Source organism: Macrobrachium nipponense, chromosome 20, assembly GCF_015104395.2.
Source record: "Macrobrachium nipponense isolate FS-2020 chromosome 20, ASM1510439v2, whole genome shotgun sequence".
Classification (NCBI taxonomy): Eukaryota; Metazoa; Arthropoda; class Malacostraca; order Decapoda; family Palaemonidae; genus Macrobrachium; species Macrobrachium nipponense.
The window spans coordinates 21,597,020-21,619,234 of record NC_061089.1 but is presented as its reverse complement, the minus strand read 5'-3'; the positions used below and the strand labels follow the sequence as shown (position 1 = coordinate 21,619,234).

Sequence of the window (22,215 nt, the reverse complement as noted above, 5' to 3'; positions counted from 1 at the left end):
TTCCTAAATGGAAACATTTTTATTATATGTTTTACCATCATTTAGTTCCTTTCATTTAATTACTTTGTGCCTAGAACCAACATAAATATTTCATATGACAATAAAAATGCAAATAAAGGATGAATAAAAAGGTAAGAAATGAAGAAATCTAAAATTTAATTGCATGGAGCACAAGGCCAAAGATATCAAGACACAAAGCTTTTAAAAAATATAATTGTACAGAATCTGGCAATGCGCTAAGAAAAAAACTTGGGACGGGGAAGAATAATACATCTGGTAATTAGGACCTAATAAAGCCTATCAATCCTGCATTACTCAGGGTTAAAGCTTCCCATTAATAGGATACATATTTACAGCATGCTCTATTTCATAGTTAACAAACAATTCATGAACTAAAGAAAAAATAACACTGTACCAAACGAAATTCTTTACAAATAAATTTTCTTCCATATGCAACATTTACAGAAAAAAAAAAAATAGTACAGCATCATTATATACGGGCTGTAAACAGCTCTATTTACACGAGATGCAAAATACAGTACAAGAAATATGGTAATGGAGAAAGCATAGCCAGTTAACCTATCAAATAAATAAGCCCAGTGAACACAATATAGCAATAGTATCAGCAACAAAGCTCTACTGGAATAAATATAAATATGATTAGCACTTCAGTATACTTACCCAAGCCAAAATTACAATACTGTACCATCGTATCCGGGAGAAACATTACACTATTTTCATACCATATTGAGATAAATTTAAGAAACTTAGGATGATCCAAAGATACAGTTATTAAAATAACTCCTGTGCTTACATTTAATATAAGAAAATTAACTTTTAATGAGAAGTCAGTGCATTTCTTAAATGAAACAAAATAATTATGTAATAATGTAATCCTCAAATAATAAATAGACTAAGAATCCTTGGTCAAATCATGGAACAATTAAAACAAAAATATAAAAAAAATTTAGACGAACCTAATGTTTCCTTTTCACCGCTACTCAAAAGTACAGTATAAGATTAAATGTCACAAAAAGACAGAACACAAACCATTTGTAAACATAAGGCATAGATGCATTACATGCCATGAAACACAGTGTGATACAAACTGCAAAACAACAGATATATTTTATCTATTCTTCTATTGTAACTACATAACAGCTGTTAACCAGTTTTGTAATACCAGAACACAATCATTTATGCAATACTGTTGATAACATTTTCTTTTTATCCACACTGTTTTTCTCCTTTAGTGGAGATTTCTATTATACTCAAAACTGGCTACTTGTCCATATAACAGGTACCACAGCAAATACTACTGAGCACATTTTGGAGAACACTGCAATGAGTTTTTATCATCTTTGCTATGACACACATCATGATTTATTGGCAATAACCAACATGAAAATCACTTTTCCTAATTTATTCACTGGATAACAATACATTGCACAAAGCCTCAAAGTAAAATCAAGCTTACACTGTCATTAGGGAAGTACATTGGGGTTTCTAAAGTTACAAAATGTTTTTCCATGGTGAAAAATATAGTTGAGTAGAGGTCCATACTGCCCATAGCACAAATACAGGGTAATACTTCAAGATCCTAACTAAAGCATAAGTCTTAACATAAAGCAGAGACTGCAAACAAATGCACTATAACATAAATCTCAGATAAAAGTACAAATCTTCTTATACTAAGCCGAGTTTTTGCCATCTTTAAGACCTCTTATCACTACAAAGATAATTCAGAGATGAAAATTGGTGCTAAATACAATACCATTTATTCCTTTGCTTAAAGGCTTGTATTACAGTAAGATTTGGCTAATGTAATTTTAGCTCGCCAACCAAATGGAAAGTGAATAAAACCACCGTTACTTTGTCTTTATTTCTTACTTTTAAATGTCTACAGGAGAAACAAGACCAAATATGGAATATGTATATGAGTATTTTAGCAAAACAGGATATTCAAAGTGGGGGAACTTTCAGGTACAATAAACATTTGTAGAGAAAAAATAGGAATAATGTCCAACTGCTTCTTGTACACAGTATCCAAACTGAAAAAGGACATTATAACATTTTCAGATAACTAACAAAAGTACTAAAATAAATGAACTGTGCCCCAAAGAATGTCACTAGATGACTTTATCATTTCAATTGACTTGTTGAATTTTAGAGGCTCAACCTTTAGCTTACAAACAAAGAACAATACTACAGACAGCCATATCTGGACATTATCTGAAATATGATCAAATGACTATGTATAGTAAACTAAGAATTTTTCTTTTACAACCAGCAACTTTTCAGTGAATAGTACCATCGATCATGCACACTATGAGCTATACAAATTTGAATCATCTCACCAAACAAAATTACTGCATGTGCCTTGGAATCTTAGTAAACTTGAGATAGGGAAACAATAACAAAAGCTTTTGAGGATGTAGAATCCTAAATCCTGCAAAACATTATGTCAAGAGCCAACACAAAACCCGTCACAAGTACATGAATTAAGATCATGAATAAAATTTACAATGAGAGGATTAAACATTATATGGAACTTCCTACAAGACAAGGCAAGACAAGCTATCATACTTATTATTCCACAAGCTCCTTTATACAAGTAAAATGCTAATGTTAAGGCATGACTAAGTGTTGACTTGTAAATTTGAAGATAGTCTAAAATGTTTTACTTTTCCAAGTAACATTTCTATAAAAATAGACATCAGACACAGAAACCTAAATCTCTGGTTTTAATCACATTTACACATTTCAAAAGCAACAAGAAATAGGCTGCAGTACTTAGACTGATGCTGCATGCCCATAAATTTATACCATTGCAATCTTGCAGGTTCACCTCAAACTGCAAGAAATATCAGTGTAATCAATCATATGAGAAGTACTGTACTGAAGTCAGAGTAGCAAAAATGTCATCCCAATGTTAAAATTCCCTTAACAGCAACCAAACTGCAGTTCAAATTCACCATTGGCAGTGGTATTGCTAGCCATGCAATTTACTTATATTTAAATTAAAATCACCCACGAATTTTAAATTACCCTAATTATCATCACAAATTGTCATGGGTAATGAGAAAAAATTTCACTTTTTGTCAAACCAACTATAACCTAGAATGTACTAATCTTTTCTAGGTAATTATACCTCATAATACTTATAATACATGAGTGGCATTAAGTGGTCTAAGCAATATAATTAAGTAGTAATGTATAGATGCAACATTAGTCATAAGTACTAAAGCCAGCAAAGGCTCCTGTATAACAGGACATAAACACCACAAGTAGAGATTAATCACTATTGTCTCCTCTGCAAAGTAATATTAGGCAATATGGCCAACTTAGAACTGAATCACAGCTTACTCTTCTGCCAAATCCATGTACATTAGTGAGAATTAAAGTAAAAGGACACACTACATAATCAGCAAAGTTCTACCCAACTCAGTGTAAAACAATGTACTAATAACTAAAAATTAGAATAAACACCATTCACTACTCAAAAGCAAAAGTATAACAATTCACTCCCAACAGTCTACAGTTCACAAGTATATCTCCTGTACTTGTATGAATATCTTTACTACTGACATAGTCAATTAAATATAAGTAGTCAAGACTGTGAAAAAAAGCCAGTGAAAACAACACAATTAACTGGCAGTGCCACAACAAAGCATAAACAATACTACCCTTTACTTCAATGAATTTTTTTGTGGGTAAAATACACAAGTTAATATCTTCAATATAGATATCTGCCAGACATATGTATCAAATGTACGTATCTAATTTTATTCAATCTCAAGGGTATTTACTGTATTATCAACATTTGCTAGGGAAAAATTTTGCTGTTAATGAATCCTCTTTCATTTATCCACATTGCAACATAAATAGCCCGTTTATGATTCATAGCCATTGAGGTCTTCACAACAGAATCAAAACCCTCAGTAACAGAAAAGATCAGCAGTCAAAAGAATTTTGACTGACTCATTATAAGTACATGTATACTAATGCACTAAAATCATAGGCTATCATGGGCCTGGCCATCACAGAACTCTTCAAATTACAGTAGGTCACAAGGGTCACTGTATCCACTAATAATGACTGTGCAGCACTTCCCTTCAAGACAACTACATAGACTTTAAAATTAAATACAGTACAATTATTTTTGTGTTTTTCAATCACATAGGCACATGGAAACTAAAGAATGGATTTACCGCTAAAAGCTAGTATGATTCATATCAGCTATAATTAATGTCAGTAGATTTACAAGTCCTGCAGAATCTCCTGAAAATTAAATAAGACCTGTGTCTACAAGAAAGAGAAAAAAAAATTTACAATGCAAGAAGAATCCGGTTGCTGTAGAAGCTAACACATTTCTTCAATCAAATAACAGCTGTTGATTAATGAGTGTTTAGTTTCTATTGCCCAATACCAGATTTACCATTCTACATAACTTGCTTATACTACTGCTTCCACAGTACTATGCAAATCACTTAATACATTCATAATAATATTAATAGCATATCACAAACTCCCAATTATCTTGGATTCAGTTAATAAAGACAATGCACATGCCTGCTTATCAGAAACCTTGACCTTTACATAGTTTGCACTATTCTCCCAACCACAAACATCACGCCACATGTAGAGCAACACTTGAAGACTTTTGCTTTAGTATTCGACAATATCCATCCATGAAAGTAATGAACATAGAAGCACTGTGCCATGTATAAATAAATATTTCATATTAAAAGTTTTGTTAATAAATCTAACTCATTACAGAAAGACACATCCATATATTTTTACATACATTACAACTATTAAGTTAATATAAACTTAAATTTTTCATCAAACCTTATTTGTTTTGTTTGTATGGTGTCATCAGACCTTATGTATTTATAGTTGCAGCTTTTACAAAAAATACAAACCTTATCAGTTGATATTGGAATGCAACACTTTAAGGGTACGTCCACATGATTGAACTTTGTTCAATGTGACGTCAGAAGCAGAGAAACAGTGGGCAAACTTTGGCCGCAGTTTCTCCACTTCTGACATCACAAGGAACAAAGTTTGATCGTATGCAAGCAGCCTTATAAATACATCTGCAACAGAAGGTTGTATTTAAAGGCCCATTTCCAGGACTTTAATTAATTAAAGCTTTCTTTTAAGTACATGGCATTCCCAAAATGACTTACCAAGTGCAATGAAAATGAGGGCACAATTGTTTTGCCTTAGTAAAACATTCAGTCCATGGCTATTGCCTATTCTTTTGTCGATTCCTGAATTGACCTTTCCTTACTGCTTTAGACCAATTAAAGTGTGCAAACTGACATTGCAGCTTTGTTTCTTAAAGCAAGCTGACATCACAACTTTATCTCTTAAAAACATTCAGTAAAGAGAGGCCTGTTACAGTATGCTTGCTATATTATGAATTGGTTTAATACAAAAAGTCTGCTGTATCCCATTACCTGACACTTAAGCTTCAGTTCCTCTGTAACACTGATCACAGTTTGATTTCTTTCTGCCAGTTGTTAATACTGATATTAATATGACATTACTTAAATCTTAAACCTTCACCCCATATGAATTAAGAAGAGTAGTATTACGATTCTTTTTTTGTCAGCTCACCTCATTACCAAGATTTTTTTTAATGATTTATTCAATCCTGACCTCACTATTGCCAACTGATATAACAAAACTTACAAATCCAACTTTTTCTTTTCTTTTGAAGAACTTTAATTCTTATAGAAATAAAGTTCATGGTGTTTGCTGTATGTATTCGATATTACGAAGTATACCAATGAAAAAATTTAAAACAAAAAAAGAGTTTACTTTGTTCATCAAACTAGACAAAAATAATTTCAAATTGTTGTTAATCAATTTCAAATAATCAGTGTTAGCCTAACCTCTGCAATCAGTGGTAAAGCATTTTCATAAAGAAGCCTTCAAAAGTTTGACCTCTACAGAAGTTTTACTTATGAAAGACTACATAAATGAAACTGCCATTAGTCCTTTTTTAAAATTGGTAGACCAATTTTTTTAAAGCCCATAACACCACATATCAAACTGTAGTTTTGTAACTGATAATTGATAGCCATGTTCTTAAAACATCAATTATATTATGGAGTTTTTCAATTAACTGTTGCTTGAAGCATAAAAACATGACAAAATATAGGTAATATCTCAAGGAGAACTGAAAGATAGTGCAAGTATGTTTTTTTTTTAATGGAAAACCACATTTTGCTTTAGTAAATTACACATTTTACTAGGTTCCTCAGCCCAAGAAGAGCCTTTATTAGGCTCAGAAGTCTGGATAAGCTAATCCTTTATAATAAATAATAACTAGGTTTCTAAGAAACTAAAAATGATAAAGTTATGCCTTGTCAACTGAAATTAAAACCGATAGAAAGTACAGAGTACCATTTACTTTGCTTTATATTTTCTACAGTCAGGAAGCAATTTTAAGGTAGCCATCAAATATGCAAGCCAAGTCCCTTTTTTTTCTTTTTTGGAATATTACTTACCCATTCATTTTGTATCAAACACTGTAATCCCTGTGGACTCCTTTTTTGATAGTTATCTCTACTGTCACCCCATACTGATTTTAAAACATAGCTACCAAGAAGCTATCTGGCATTTATTATAAAAAGATTGAACTTAAGTGATACTAAATACTAAAATTATGGGATAAACTGCACAAGATGTAGTAACTTATGATGCATTATTAGTATAGTATTTACTTTATCAGCATTACTGCCTTATTATTACCTCAGCCAAGGATCCTTATTGACTTTTGAAAAGTTACACACTGAATTTGAAAATTTTACCAAAAAGTGGTGTGATTTTAAAATCAAAATATATACCAAAAACTCATGTGGATTTCTAAAGTATTAATTTTAGCACACATTTATAGATTCCTATCAGTTTTATCATACATTTAGGTGTGGATTTTTACTATGTACCTCATACAAGTGATTATGTATTCTTTAGGATATATACTTCAAGAAATAAGGGGAAATGAACATATTGAAGAGGGGATTGCTCATCCTTGGCAGAGATTTGAGGCATACAGACGCTTTGGATGTTTAACCAGATCACACAGTCAAATGCAGAGTTTGTTATTCATAAAATCATTACCAATTTTAGAACTATTTGCATCTAAGAAAAAGGTTCCAGTGCCAGAACCAGTGGATTCATTTCAAGTTTTTAACATTATAGCCTTTCAACTGAAACTTATATAGAACTAAAACTGAATGACATGCAGCAAGTTACAGTAAGACTGCAGCAGATCATACTCCAGATTTAGTAGTCAAAACTGCATAATTTGAATCTCAAATCATAGTCTATTATGAGCCGTTAACAATGTTCAGAGGAGTGAGCTTGATGAAGTTGTAGACCATATCCAAGGATGGACGAATTCAGACATCTCATAAATTACTATTTTTAACTTGGTTGGTTTAAATTTGATAAGTCTGCTGTGATGGAAAATACAGCACTGGTAAAAATAAGGGATGTCTAGTCAATCATATTTTAATATGCGACACATGTTTCTGCCTTGCAGGCTCACTGCAAATGAACTTAATAGGAAGAAATTCCGAGACAAAAGGCCTACCATCATCAAGTAAGAGTAAGATACTATTAATGAGAAAAATGGATGGTATTTTCCATACACTGTTCATTCAGTATAACACCATTGCTTATTTCATCATATCACTTAAAAGGTTAATAAGAGTTTTTCTGAAAGGAAAGGAAGATAGCAGATGTTGGTGTCCTAGGATGTAGCAGTCAGTTAGGCAAATTACTAACTAGTAAATAGTCAATAAACAAATCACTCAACATATTTGTGTGAAAACATATTTAAAAATACATCATACATTCATACCATGCTACTTCATTATTCTAAAGTTACTGTTTTTTTCTCCACCACTTACACACACTGGTAGGTCATCTTATACCCATGAATAATGAATGGCAACACTAATTCTAATCACATTTTTCACAAAAGATAATTAATGATATCCAAACCTGACACACTTCAGTGTAGTAGGGACTGTTGATCTAATAGCAGTGTTTTTTGCGAATCACAATATTCATACCATAAAATGATAGCAAATTAGTCTTAAGTGATTAAAAAAAAGGGAACAAATTTAGCTCAAATATTTTCACACTTTAAACCTACAGCTACAGTAGTTCTTGAAATGCTCTGGGTGGGTACCAAGAACAATAAAATTAGTCTTAAGTGATTAAAAAAAAGGGAGCAAATTTAGCTCAAATATTTTCACACTTTAAACCTACAGCTACAGTAGTTCTTGAAATGCTCTGGGTGGGTACCAAGAACAATTGTTTCCTCATGGTAATCAACCATAGCACAGATACTACCATAATTATGAAGAGCTTAGGCTCTTCGGTGTTCTTTTTTCCATTACAGTTCCATAATACATTTTACATCTGGTATGTTAACAACTTAAGTGAGAGTACTTCATGATCATAAACTACAACCTACGAAAGTAAAATGTTCAATCATAGACCAGAAATCATGCATGAAAACAGTCTGTATCACTGAAAAAAGAAATTCATGCCTCATTAAGAGCTAGCTTTCAGAATTATAATTTAAATAAATATTTACACAAATAATTATTAACATTTCTACAAGTATTGTTGCAGAAACCTTAGGCCAGCAATAGGTTCACTTCCTGGAATAACTAAGGTATTCATGAAATATAGGTCACATTGTGGTAATTACTGGTATCATTGTACATGACGACACAATACCGTAAAGTTAGCACATTGTATACTCATCTTTGACCTAGTATAGTCAATGGTGGAAATTAAATCCAATTTCCCGTAGTTTAACTAAAATTATTGGTTTACAGTCATGTTTCTTTAGCATCTGCAATTAGTGATAATGACTTATCCATTCCATGTTAAAGTAGAAAATGGCCAGGCTCACTTATGAAGAATAAATTTTTAATTTTGTTAATCTCAGCATAATTTAAGTTTAGATGAATAATAGCACAAACAGCATAATGTGGTTTTCTTTAGGTCTCCTATTTATTGAATACTTCATAGCCTATTAAATTTCTGGTGAACAAGGAAATTTTAAACATGATGTACTTTTTTTTTAAGTAAAGTCTACAATAGGAAAAAGCCTTGTTAACTAATCAAGAGAGATTCTTACACAGGCTTCAAATTTACACTGACAAATCAGCAAGCTTTAAAATAAAATCCTACATAAAATCCACCATCATCAGTACCTTGAAGTCAACAGCTGAATTACTAACAAAATGTACACTAAGGTGACTGTAAATGCACTGATCCTTGCCCTCACAATGAACAGCTTGATGATTATGTACATTACAGTATCCCTTTGCAGAAATATAGCTTATAGATGCATGAATCATCTATATCTCTACTCTTGATTTTACATTCAAAAGCTTCCAGTATACATGAAACAGTGGCTGAATAAGGTATCAAGTTGTGTAAAAGAATATATTCTGACAGCAGAGTCATTCACATAGCAACAACAGGAAATTAATTTTTGTAACTAAGGCATGCATGTCAACAGTGGAAAGCTACACAAAATTAATCAAACAGCCTACAAGCTGATGCCTACTTTCATATGAACTGCATCAAATTTAGGCAATATAGGTTAAGAAACATTTCATCATTTGTCTAGATAAAAAACAAAGTAATAATACAGCTCTAATAATGACCCCACAATGTAAAATAAAAAGTAACAAAAAGAAACAACAAAATATATCTGGCCATATACACTAAAGAGTAACCCTGTAATGCCACCAAAAGCAAGAAATTACAGATACAAGTGTGATGTCAAAAGACAATTTACATTTATTTATCCCCCTCCAAATGAGTTATTTCATACATCCATGGAAAAGAGAAGAGTAGTACTGTATGAAGTATATATAAATTCCAACAGAAAAAAAATCATCCAGAACTTACATCTATTTTAAAATAAATATTTCCAAGAAACAGAACAGTCACCTATCATACCAAAAGAGTGAAATAGCCTAATCCCACTAAAAAACTTAATTATAGGAGAAACCATTGAACTTAGCACCTCCATTAACCAAACACCATTTAGTGTTTTACCTTTAGTTACAGAATGGAGACAATAATAGTATCCCTGAACCATATATTGGGTTGTAAGTTGTTTGTGAAAAGGGCTGCAAAATGAGGGATACGTTTTCAAGATGCATCTTTGCTACTAATATCAATCTATTACTTCGTCAAGAGCATGCAGCAGCAAACTGAAAGCAACAAATTTCTAAATGCATAAAAGAATTAGTGGTTATATTATTAAAATTTTGCTAAAATGTAACATTTAAACAATAGTCTTTCTTAAAAATTTGACTTGGGCTCATAAATCTACATTTAGCAGACATTTAGTAGGTAGCACCTGGGACAAAAAATAAACTTGCAAAGATATATGCTTTGTTTTTTTGCAAACTATGCAATTCTAAATTTCAAATGCAGCTCCATAATTTGAGATAAAAGTGCATTGCATATACCTTTGGCTTTAATTGCACAGTTTAGTTTAAAATGAAGTATGTTTGACAATAATGATATGATTAAGAATACAAAATAATATGTGGAAAAATGAAAAAAAAAAATGGTGACTTCAAAACTTACTTGATGAACATACTAACTTCATTCAAAGTGCAGTAGCAATTATAATGCCTTCTCCCTTGTCACTAGTACAACAGCAAAGTCACTTCCATTTGTATAACCGAATATTACTTGAGAGTAAATACCTTTCAGTGCTTAGTTTATAGGCATTTAGCAAATAAAATCCACAGCAAATAGTTAAAAAAACTAAAGTACTGTTAGTAACAAGCAGTTGTCTGTATAAATACTTCAGGACTTCTTTGAGCAAAGAGAAACACATGGAAAAGAATACTAAATTAATGCAGTCAATCATAGGTATTTTATACAGTCAATCATAGGTATTTTATACAGTATTACATTAATAATATCAAACATACCTTGACTTCATGTTAAATTTATTTGGCAAAACACAGATCCACATATACAAAATAAAAAAAATATCTCCAGATGAACTTCAAACTGCTTCCAATAAGCACTATAACAAAGCTTCCCTTACATTCCAAACAATTGCAGCAGTAAGGTCACAAAATTTATAAAAGCTCCTGACAACCTTTCTTTCACTAGCTTAAATATAATATGTACGCGAACTGTAGAGATGCTCAAGCTGGCTACAGGATATATATGCCAGGGTACAGTATGACCAAAATGGCTTCTTTCTTGTAGGGTAACTTAAGAGCCATTTTATTCAAATTTAAAACATTCACTATCCCTCTAGTTGCAACTCTTTCCACACACATCTCTAGCTAAGAATAAGTGCCCTGACTTTTTGGCTCTCTTAATAATTTTTCTAGCCAAGACTGTGCATACAGTATAGATGCAGCTTGTCCAGTGAAACTTAAAAGGATCTGAGGAGGATAGTATGCTCCCTAAAAAAAGGACTCAAAGGCTCATAAAATTTAATATTCATAAAACATGATCCTAGCTTTGAAACACAAACAAATTTACAATAAACCAAAACATTTCCTTATAGACTACCTTTGAGTAACAACTACGCTCACAGAACTTGGATTATATTTCTGAAAGATTATAAGCAGCTGTTGTTAATAATGCTGCTCAAAAGCCTATTTTCACATATAAAGATTAAGGCCTTCTAAAATTAAAAGGACAACAAAGCCTTAAAGAAACTTATATTTCATTGCTGAAGTTTGAGGAACTCTTCAAATGCCTCAGCTACATCACCCTCCAATTCTTCTACAGCAGGCGACCAACTGAAAAAAAACAAATCTATATTAGTATAAGTTATATGATAGTTTTTCTATTATAACCAAAATCAAGATTTTTTCTATTGTAGCCAAAATCAAGAGATTAAATGGAATCTCCTAAAATACTATACCAACAAAATCAATTTATGCCCGTTATTAATTATTTTAGAGCTAATTAACTAACACTGAAAAAATATATGTAATATGTCCTCCAATTTTCCCCATGAGAGGGTCATAGCCCAAGAAGCTCTGGTGCATTAAACTTGATAATGGTTCTTTCAAGAACTCTCTGATCCTACCTACATAACTTTCTACCATTAAAATTTTCCATCCATTACTGTTTGCTGACACCTAACTTATTTTTCCTCTCTAATCAAAACAAATTCTGTGACTCAACTTATAGTAGAATTCAGCTAGCTTTGCAGCTAAGCCCAGCTCACTGATTATGTCACACCTATCCCATGAAGCTGACTGGTTGGAAATAATTTTGAAAAGCTGATTAAACTGTGGTTCTTTTCATCTTTATTTATTTTGGAATGGTTGTTTTACCAAATTAAAATACATTGTGCTTATTATTAAAAGGAAAAGTTATATTATCCCCTGATGTCTTGGATGATGATAGTTAACATCTAAGTACAATGCATAATCACTTAATGAAAGAAATTCACTGTCTCTTACACAAAGGCATAAAGATAATCTTTTAGCATTTCACAGAACACTGTCAAGAAAGATATTGGTTTGTAAGTGTTGCAATCGATAATTTTACTATGAAAAAGTTCAGCCAATTTTCAAATCCAAGTAAAGATTATGCCCCAGGTAAAGTAAGAGGGTTTATCATGTATGGGACACAACATTCCTACCAAAGATCATTCACAATTACTTGCCACCGTAAAAACTAAAAGCTTTCCTCATGATACAGAGTACTCTTATTAGGCTAAGTTTACACTGTTAACTTATAATGTAAATGTTCTCACAAAAATAGCAAAGGCATTTTAATTAATTGTAAATAGCAAGCATGACATACAGGGATCCTCAAATTGTAGTTTTAAAATTAAACTTTACAAAAAGCATTTTGATAACTAGCAATGCACTTTCACAGCAACTTACAATTTTAAAATTGTTTATAAAGGTACCCGTATTAACAAAAAGCAACATACACTCTAAACTTCCACACATAGAGACAATCAAAAAGATTTAATCAACTCCTCAGTAGTGTATTCTTAATATATCAAGAGAAACTCATTACTAATAAAGAAACTTCCCTTATCATCATCATCACCATTATTAGTTAGTTATACCAAACCTCCTGAGTTAAAATACTTTACTCTTACTGGGCTGGTCCAAAGGGTTTATCTTATAATAGAAAAAATTATCTTTAATCAATAAATTACAGACAAAATTTTATATTTACATAAACCAAAGCTGTCTCCATTTAACTGAAGGGGCTCTGTTATCGGGTGAGCAACAGTAACCGAAAATCGCTGTCAACTGAATACTACATAGCATTGACATCGGTGAAAGTGCCTAAGATTTGCTTAACAACTCTGTTAACTGGTTAACAGCACCGTTAAGAGGTTTATCAGTGCTGGTAAACTGCCTACTGGTCCCAAAAATCTGGTTAAAATCATTGCTAGCCAAGCACCATAAAACCGAAATGCTATAAACCAGGAAAGCAGGGACTCCCTGTACAAGTGAAGATCTGGCAACTCTTGCGCATACCAGGTGATAGCTGGTCAAAAACGGCACACCGCCTTGTGACGCATTCAGTCTTTCCTTAACTGCCTTAGAGGGTAAGATGCTATCACTTTCCTCTCCTTCCAAGCTGGTTATTTGTGCCAGTGTTATTTTTTTTTTCAAGTGTGTTTCTGATTATGGATTCTACCGAGTCTCCATGGCATTGTCAACGCATGTGCCCAGGCATTTACATACCTGAAAACTTGGTACTATACAGGAATAGGGCCAAGTGGGCAATTTGCCAATTATCCAATGGTCAAATGAATGTGACCTATTCCAAGAGAATTGTTAATGAGGTATGCTTTTGAGGAATGCCATAATCCACAAAATTTTTCCACCCATCTAGAATCTGTTCTGACTAATTTATATGAAGTAACATAGTAAATTTCTAAGTTTTTATGTAAAGTAAACAAATATTTTAGTAAAGTGACTAACAAGTAGACTACCGTATAACAAAACCAGGAACAAACTCAAAGAGGATGAGAGTACCTGGAAGCTTTGGCAGGTTATACCTTCAGCAATAATACAGCTATAAGATATACCTTAAGAGGCAGGCTTTAAAATACAAATGCAGCACCCCCGGCCAGAGAAACTTTGAGGCCAACCAATTTAGGAACAAAAGCCATCAATGGAAATAGGAAGTTATGCAAATGCACAGTGTAAGAAGGAAAAATTCACAAAAATTTTCCCTATCTTCCATGACAATTGAAAAAGACTACTATTTACAAGCCTTTATGGGGCTTTTTTTACAAGACAATTGTAAATTTTACAAATTATAGTACATGTTTTTCTAATAAATAATTCTATTTATTTTGTAAAACTATAATTACAGCTCAAACAATATCAAAACCGATAAGAACTAAAATCAGTAACAAATTCTGAGTATATTTGTTCTAAAATATTTACATAAATTTACCGAGATCAAAGATGCAGTAACTTTTTTTTATTTTACATATTTTTTCTAATATTTCTTTCCACTTTTCTTTGCAAAATTACAATTACGTATAATTGATTTACTATAAAAAAAGATAAGAACTAAAACCAACAACAACCCTTGGGTATATTCATGAGCAAATATATAAAAAGATGTCATGTGTGAGAGAGGCAGTACGTCTCCTTGAAGTCAAGTACACAACTACGTCATGAGCCGCCTAGAATCAGCAAGCTGAGCTAGTCTAAAAATTGCCATTATAGTGAATTTATGGGCTATAGAAGTAATGGAACCTCTTTCCTGCCAATTACCCACATCGATGGCACGTATAATATTGATGTTCACCAAGAGTGAATCCGTCCACCACCCAAAACCTGTTATTGCTACTCATATGAGGGTATCCGCCCATGAAGGGTTATAGGCAGTTGTGTAGTTGTTTACACTTTCAAGATAAAATGTCCAGCAAGTTGCAACACAGAATGTTCACAGAACAGCCACTGCCATGAGAGGTTGGTTAACTGAAGCAAATTATAAATGATACTTACAGTTTGATAATATCTGATATTTGGTTTAGCCTCATTACAGTACCCATGCCAAATCACTACCACTATTAACAATGAAAATGGAATGACTGACGGACTAGGTTACTAATGTCCGAAGACCAAAGAATGACAACAGAAAAATTAAAAATCTGTATAAATATGCTCCACATTCGAGTGGTAATCACACCACCAACAAAAAATGGGAGAATTGGTGTACAAAGGACTTCTTAATATGACGTAAATGTATGGACATAAACTGAAAGCACAAAAAATGCTGAATACATTCATGTATATAATCTCCTCATAAAGATAACATAACTATAGTTTGTTTCTGTAAATGGATGAAAAATTATACTTAACATACTGCTGGCATAGACAAAAGTTATCATTAGATAAATCAAGACAAACATTCCAAAAAATATTAAAAAAAAAGACCTCATGTGGATATGTTGAGCATCAGTGGTTTATTAATAATACTGTACTGTCATCCAAGGGTGGAGGCAGAGTACCTCTCTCTCTCTCTCTCTCTCTCTCTCTCTCTCTCTCTCTCTCTCTCTCTCTCTCTGCAAGTATTAAGCATTAATATTTTATTTATCAATTCATAAATAATAATTTATCTGATTTCTGTTATCAATCTCAGCTTTATGATCCCAAACAGTGCAACTCATACCTTGATCACAAAAGATACCTGTATAAGCTGTAGAAGTCCCAATAGTGACCCAGTTGTCCAAAATACCTGCATTGGACACAATTTTTTTATATTTTTTTATTGATTAATGATATGGGATTACATATGTATGCTTTCCATATCTCTCACTTTTATCCATATACAATCACATCAATCTACATTCACTTGAGATATTAAGACAATTAAAAGGTAGAGTTTTGCTTCCTAATATGAATCCAGAGAGAGAGAGAGAGAGAGAGAGAGAGAGAGAGAGAGAGAGAGAGAGAGAGAGAGAGAGAGAGAGAGAGAGAGAGAGAGAGAGAGAAATTTAAAAACTAATATTTCCTACCAATTGAACTTTTCTATGTTGCAAAAATTTTGACCAAATCACTGTATATATCAAGTGCTTTCAGGGAAATACATAGCTAAGCTACATTATACTTATGCAACATAATAGATGCCATTTCACTTTTCATCTCACTAAATGTGTGTGTTAGGTGTTAGTTATGTATATGTCAGTGTCTGATGGATGATTATTGAAAAACACATAATGGTGTTCCTTCTTTGGTTAACTGGAGAAAAATAATAGCTAAAAAATGACAAATTTTTAACCAATTTGTATTTTTCATAACTAACAAACCTGAGGTATTAACATTAGGATAATACTAGCGCCAAGCTGGAAACCGGTAGAATTAAAATTAAACTTGTGAGAACCAGGGACTAGTGGCATCTATACCAGGTCGTGGGGCATGAGGTACCCAGAATGCCCTCGACGTCCCGTGAGCCAACAGTTACTCTTCCAACCCAGTTTAGACTGCTAGAGGGGTGGTTAAAGGTGGGCCTTTATCTGTTAAGACCTCAGGTTTGTTAGTTATAAAAAAAGTGGTTAAAAATTTGTCATTTGTTCATATACAAAACAAACCTTCAGTCTTAACATTAGGATAGACTTACTTACTGATGGGAGGTAAGCCTATAACTGACTGGGAGTTTGCCAATTTTATCCATTTCCGAATAGTAGGTGTATTTTAAGACTATGGACTATTAACCCTTGAACCAAAGATATATGAGAATCTATTAGTTTCGCTCTCTGGGTATTCGTATGATGCCATGGTTTATTACATTACGGAAGATGGAGAACTCTCCATCCTCATAAACCACTGTATCTGGATCTATTATCACCCCTCTCTCTCCCTATTACCAAGAGGAATATGTTGCTACTGAAAAGTATACTATACACTAGATTATCTTTAAAGTATGGCCGACCACCTCGCCTGCATCTAGTCCGTTCCAGCTCATGATGGTACTCTCCTTCATACTACCCGTAAGTAAAGGAGTAGAAAGAAATTAGTAAAGAAGAGAGACCAGTCATCTCATTCATTCTACTTTCATACCTTCATCTTAGACTAGACACAAACTGACCCACCAGGGGTACCGGATGAGCTATACCACTTGCTGGGCCGCCACCACTGGACCCAAGGAAAAAGTGTCCAAGGATCTATGGGCAACATCTTTTAAATAAAAAAAAAAAGTGAAAGTTGTTTGGCATTGCCAAATACCAGTTTTCAAAATTCTCTCCACAGACATAATCTTCTTGAATGCCAAAGAAGCGCTCAAGCCCGATGTCATGAGCTCTAGCCCTCTCTCGACTATTTGACCCTCTGTCTTCTGTCATGTATGCATTCCAGATCGTTTCTCTCAGCCAAAATGATATATTTCTGGACACTTCATTTTGTTCCGTCCTGTACATACGAACAGCCTCCGGCACCCCAGCCTGAGATGCCTTGTCCTTCTTAAGTACTTTCTTAATACCCTGATGGGACACAAAATCATTCTTATTTGTTGTTGTCGACGAATTCTGCCGGAGAAGGTATGGAAAAGGAGTTGAATCTGCCATCCACTACTGATGGGTTTTGAGTTTTGGCTACGAATTCTGGGACAAACTCGAATACCATTGACTTCCAACCTCTCGATTGCTTTACCACAGATGACAGACCATGCAGTTCTCCCAACCTTTTGGTTGAGGCTAGGGTCAATAAGAAGACTGTCTTCAGGGTCAAGCTCCTATCTGTGGACTGTCTTAATGGTTCGAAGCGGGTTTTGTAAGACTACTCAGTACCATGGTTAAATCCCAATCTGGGGCTTTTAGTTCCTTCGGCGAACAAGACTGCTCAAAACTCTTCATTAACATAGCTAACTCCCATGAAGACGATGTCCACACCTTCCATGCGTAAGACCGAGGCTAGAGCAGCCCTGTACCCCTTTACCGCAGATTCAGACATATGCCTTTCTGTCCTGAGATATATCAGAAAATCTGCTAATTGTTGAATAGTGGTTCTGAGTGGAGACAAGTTCCCTCTGCGACACCCATCACAGTATGCTGACCATTTACCTTGGTAGACTGCTGCAGATGACTTTCTGATATTTCCTGCCATCAGTGTTGCTGCTTTCTGAGAAAAGCCTCTCGCTCGCAGGAGATACTTGAGTCTCCATCCGTGAAGTGACAGGGACTTCACCGACTGGTGGCATCTCTCCACGTGCGGCTGACATAGTAAGTTGTTCCACGGAGGTAACTCTCTCTGCACGTCTATTAGGAGTTCCAACAGATCCGGAAACCATTCTGCCTTCGGCTATAAAGGCGCTACCAGGGTCATTTTGAGGTTCTAAGACCGCATTACCTTGTTCAGAACCTGACGGATTAGACAAAATGGAGGAAATGCTTAAACGTCCAGATTGTCCCATGGGTGTTGTAGCGCATCTTTCTGCTACTGCCTCTACGTCTGGGACTACTGAACAATACACTTCCAACTTTTTGTTGTACCTGGTTGAGATTAGGTCTATGATCGGCCTTTCCCACAATATGAGCATTCTGTCCACTACCTGTTGATGCAAGGACCACTCAGTTGCCAGGATCTGATCCCTCCGGCTCAACTTGTTGGCCACTAAGTTTCTTTTTCCTGGAATATATCTGGCCCTGATGTCTACTAAGTTCTCTACAGCCCACTGATGAAGTTGAACTGTCATCATGTGCAACTGCCGAGATACGAGGCCTCCTTGCTTGTTTACGTAAGCTACTACTGTGGTGTTGTCTGACATCAATAACACTGATTGCCCCTTCACCCTCTCCCGGAATTCCTGAAGTGCCAGAAATGCTGCTTTTAACTCCAACACATTTATATGGAGTTCTCTGTCCTCGCCACTCCATTTTGCTGAAATCATCAGTTCCTCCATGTGGGCTCCCCAACCTTCAAGTGACGCATCTGAGAACAGCAAGAGGTCCGGGGAGGGTTGCCGAAGGGGAACCCCCACTGTCAGATTGTTGTCCTGTACCCACCTCAGTAGGTCTTTCTTCACCTCTGTCGACGAGGGAATTTGCTCGTATGGGTGATCTACCGTTGGCGACCAAAACTCCTTCATCCTCCATTGCAGAGATCAAAGGTGTAGCCTCCCTTGTGGTACCAGCTTCTCCAAGGAAGCTAGAATTCCCAGTACTACTTGCCACTGTCTTGCTGGCTGTGTTTGTTTTTCCAGAAAGGCATTCACCACTTGTTTGCATTTCTCTACCCTCTGGTCTGCTGGGAACACTTTGGCTTTTACTGTGTCTATAATCATACCCAGATACATCAGCCATTGACTTGGATCCAACTTCGACTTCTCCTGATTTATCACAATGACTAGACTGTGACAAAACTGCAGAAGGGTCACCCTGTCCCAAAGTAATTTTCCTCTGAACTATGCTATCACCAGCAAGTCATCTAAGTATCTTATTAGCTTGATCCCATGAGCATGCGCCAATGTCGACACGAGAGTGAATACTCTTGTAAAACCTTGAGGGAGATGTTGTCAACCCAAAGCACAGGACTCTGAACTGGAAAACTTTCTCTGCAAGACTGAAGCAGAGAAATTTCCTGGAAGACTGATGGACTGGGATCTGAAAGTATGCGTCCTTCAAGTCTACTGTCAGCATAAAGTCCTTGACCCTGACAGCTTGTAGAACCATCTTTGGGGTCTCAATCCTTAATCTGGTTTTTCTTATAAAGACTCAATGTTGACAGATCTATTACTGTCCTCCAATCCCCGTTGGCCTTGGGGACAAGGAAATTGCGGCTGTAAAACCCCTTTGACGGAATTGATACTTGTTCCACAACCCCTTTTCCATCATCTTCACTTTCTCTTGCAGAATAAAAGCCTTCTGAGGTTCCTGAGCATAAGCGAGGTGTGGTAATGGTTGTTCTGTCAGGGGTGGAGTTACTTCGAACGGAATCAAATGACAGAGTCTGAGGACATCCACCACCCACTGCTTTGCTCCAAATTCCTGCCACACCTTCCAGTGATTCACCAGGCAACCCCCACTGGTGTGGCTGAGTGATGAGAGGCGCCCATCCTATTGTCTTGAACCTCTCCCTCTTCCCCTAATACACCTTCCTCTGTTGTTTTTATTGTGAAAGGGCCGATGAGCTACCTTCTTTGGGGAAGAGGGTCTTGTTGCTCTATTAGAGATGTTATGTCTCACTAGCTTCTTACAAGGTATTTACTGATGCCTTACCTCAATAGGATTAGCTTGACTTCCAGATGTTTTCCTAACTGCCTGCTGTACTTATCTGTCGTTAGTGTCCATCCTTCTTCTATCTATAGCTTCTTCCAGTATGCCCTCTGGCAACAGCAATTGCCACTCTAGGATATCCCCATTCTGCATTGCTAGCAGGGAATCCAAATCAGCAGTGCGGCTTAATCTAGCCAAAGCTGCATCTCTCCTCATCAACAGGATATTTGCACAAACATTGGCAGTTAAATTTATCAAGTATGCAATTGCTTTGGAACCTGATTGTAGCAATCTGATAAACATAGACATTGTAGCAATCTGATAAACATAGACTCATCCACTACTTTTCTCATTACTTCTGAGGATGCAATTTTTACCACTGCTGTTGACCAAAGGTCTAACCAAGAAGCAGTCTGAAAGACAGAAGCTGTTGCTTCCAAAGTAGCAGCCTCCTGACAAGTCATCGAAGGGCATTCCATCTTAACTTGATCCAAGGTTAATCCAGGTCTTAACCTTACCACATTTGGGTTAATTTGTCTACATAGCAAAGGAACCATTGGTGTTGTATAATATTTCCTATGTTTCATCATTGGGGGGGAAATAAACTTAAACAATCTATCCGATCTTAAGGAATTACCCTTCCAGCAATCAGTGCATTTACGTGTTGTAAAATGGACTCCGCATAACTTGAACAAGGTAATTCATACGACACCTTCGTATCCTTTTTCAATCCAAACACCATGTCAATTCCTGGAGGAAGCATACTGGCAGGTGTCTCTGTGCTCCCGAAAGGTTATTGAATTGACAAATCAAATCAATCACCTCCGCATACAAAGTAAGAAACTCTTGGTTTTCTCCTTCCTCCAGTTCTAATGTGCAGGCAGTCCCCGGGTTACGACGGCTCCGGCTTACGACGTTCCAAGTTTACAACGCTTTTTCTTAAATATTCATTGAAAAATCCGTTTGTTCCGACGTTACGACGCTGACGCTCCGAGTTAACGCTTTTAAATAGGGCATACTATGATAAAAATCCTTTATAGTTTAGCACAGTATATTGGTTAGATTACAACAAAAATTTTGAGGTTATGATGATTTTCGACACTTTTTATGTCGTATTTTTCTATGTTTTTTAGTGACGCCTCATATGCGGAACTAGTTTCCAAGCGAATGAATACTAGCTTGGATGCGCAAAGTTTATAACAGTCCAAAAGTGCAAATAATGAAAAAATCATTGCTTGTTTCCAGTAATAATAACAAAATTAAGTTTCTGGTTAGATTACAACGCAAATTCCAAGCATCCAAAGAGAGACATTATCCAGTAATTTGATCAGAGAGAGAGAGAGAGAGAGAGAGAGAGAGAGAGAGAGAGAGAGAGAGAGAGAGAGAGAGAGAGAGAGAGAGAGAGAGGCGTTATATTAATAAAAATGAGTTTCGGATTAGATTACAACAAAAATTTTGAGGTTATGATGATTTTCAACACTTTTTATGTCGTATTTTTCTAATTTTTTTAGTGACGCCACATATGCAGAACTAGTTTCCGAGTGAATGAATACTAGCTTGCAATGCGCAAAGTTTTCTTAAACAGTCCGAAAAGCGCAAATAATGAAAAAATCATTGACTTGTTTCCAGTAATAATAACAAAATTTAAGGTTTTCTGGTTAGATTAACAACGCAAATTCCAAGTATCCAGAGAGGAGAGAGAGAGAGAGGAAGAATTGAGCAGAATAGAGAGAAAGACGAGAAATAGAGAGAGAGAGAGACGAGAGATGAGAGAAGGAGAGGCGAGAGAGGCAACTTGGCAAATGAGATCATTTGCCAATGGTCTTGGGGATTGACGTAACATTTATTTTCTGAACAGATAGGACAGAGAAGTGTTCGTTTCATTAAACGGCCTCTGACTCATGCCAGTAAATGTTTTGTTGATACTAATAATATAAGCCTATTTAAAGATACGTTTACTTTAATTAGTCTACATG

At 35.1% G+C, this 22,215-nt stretch overlaps 1 protein-coding gene across 2 annotated transcripts in view; it reads right to left on the bottom strand.

Annotated features, from left to right (window-relative positions):
* Positions 1–139: 139 nt before the first annotated feature.
* The window catches only part of LOC135223047 (polyadenylate-binding protein-interacting protein 1-like), a 122,419-nt gene continuing 100,343 nt past the window's right edge, over positions 140–22,215 (bottom strand). The window contains exon 9 of one of the 2 annotated variants that reach the window (XM_064261563.1): positions 140–11,831. In XM_064261563.1, the coding sequence (XP_064117633.1) occupies positions 11,756–11,831 (76 nt within the window). In that variant the 3' untranslated portion in view covers positions 140–11,755. Of the gene's footprint in view, positions 11,832–18,069; positions 19,103–22,215 lie in introns of those variants that run through there. The other variant, XM_064261558.1, reaches the window with a different exon arrangement.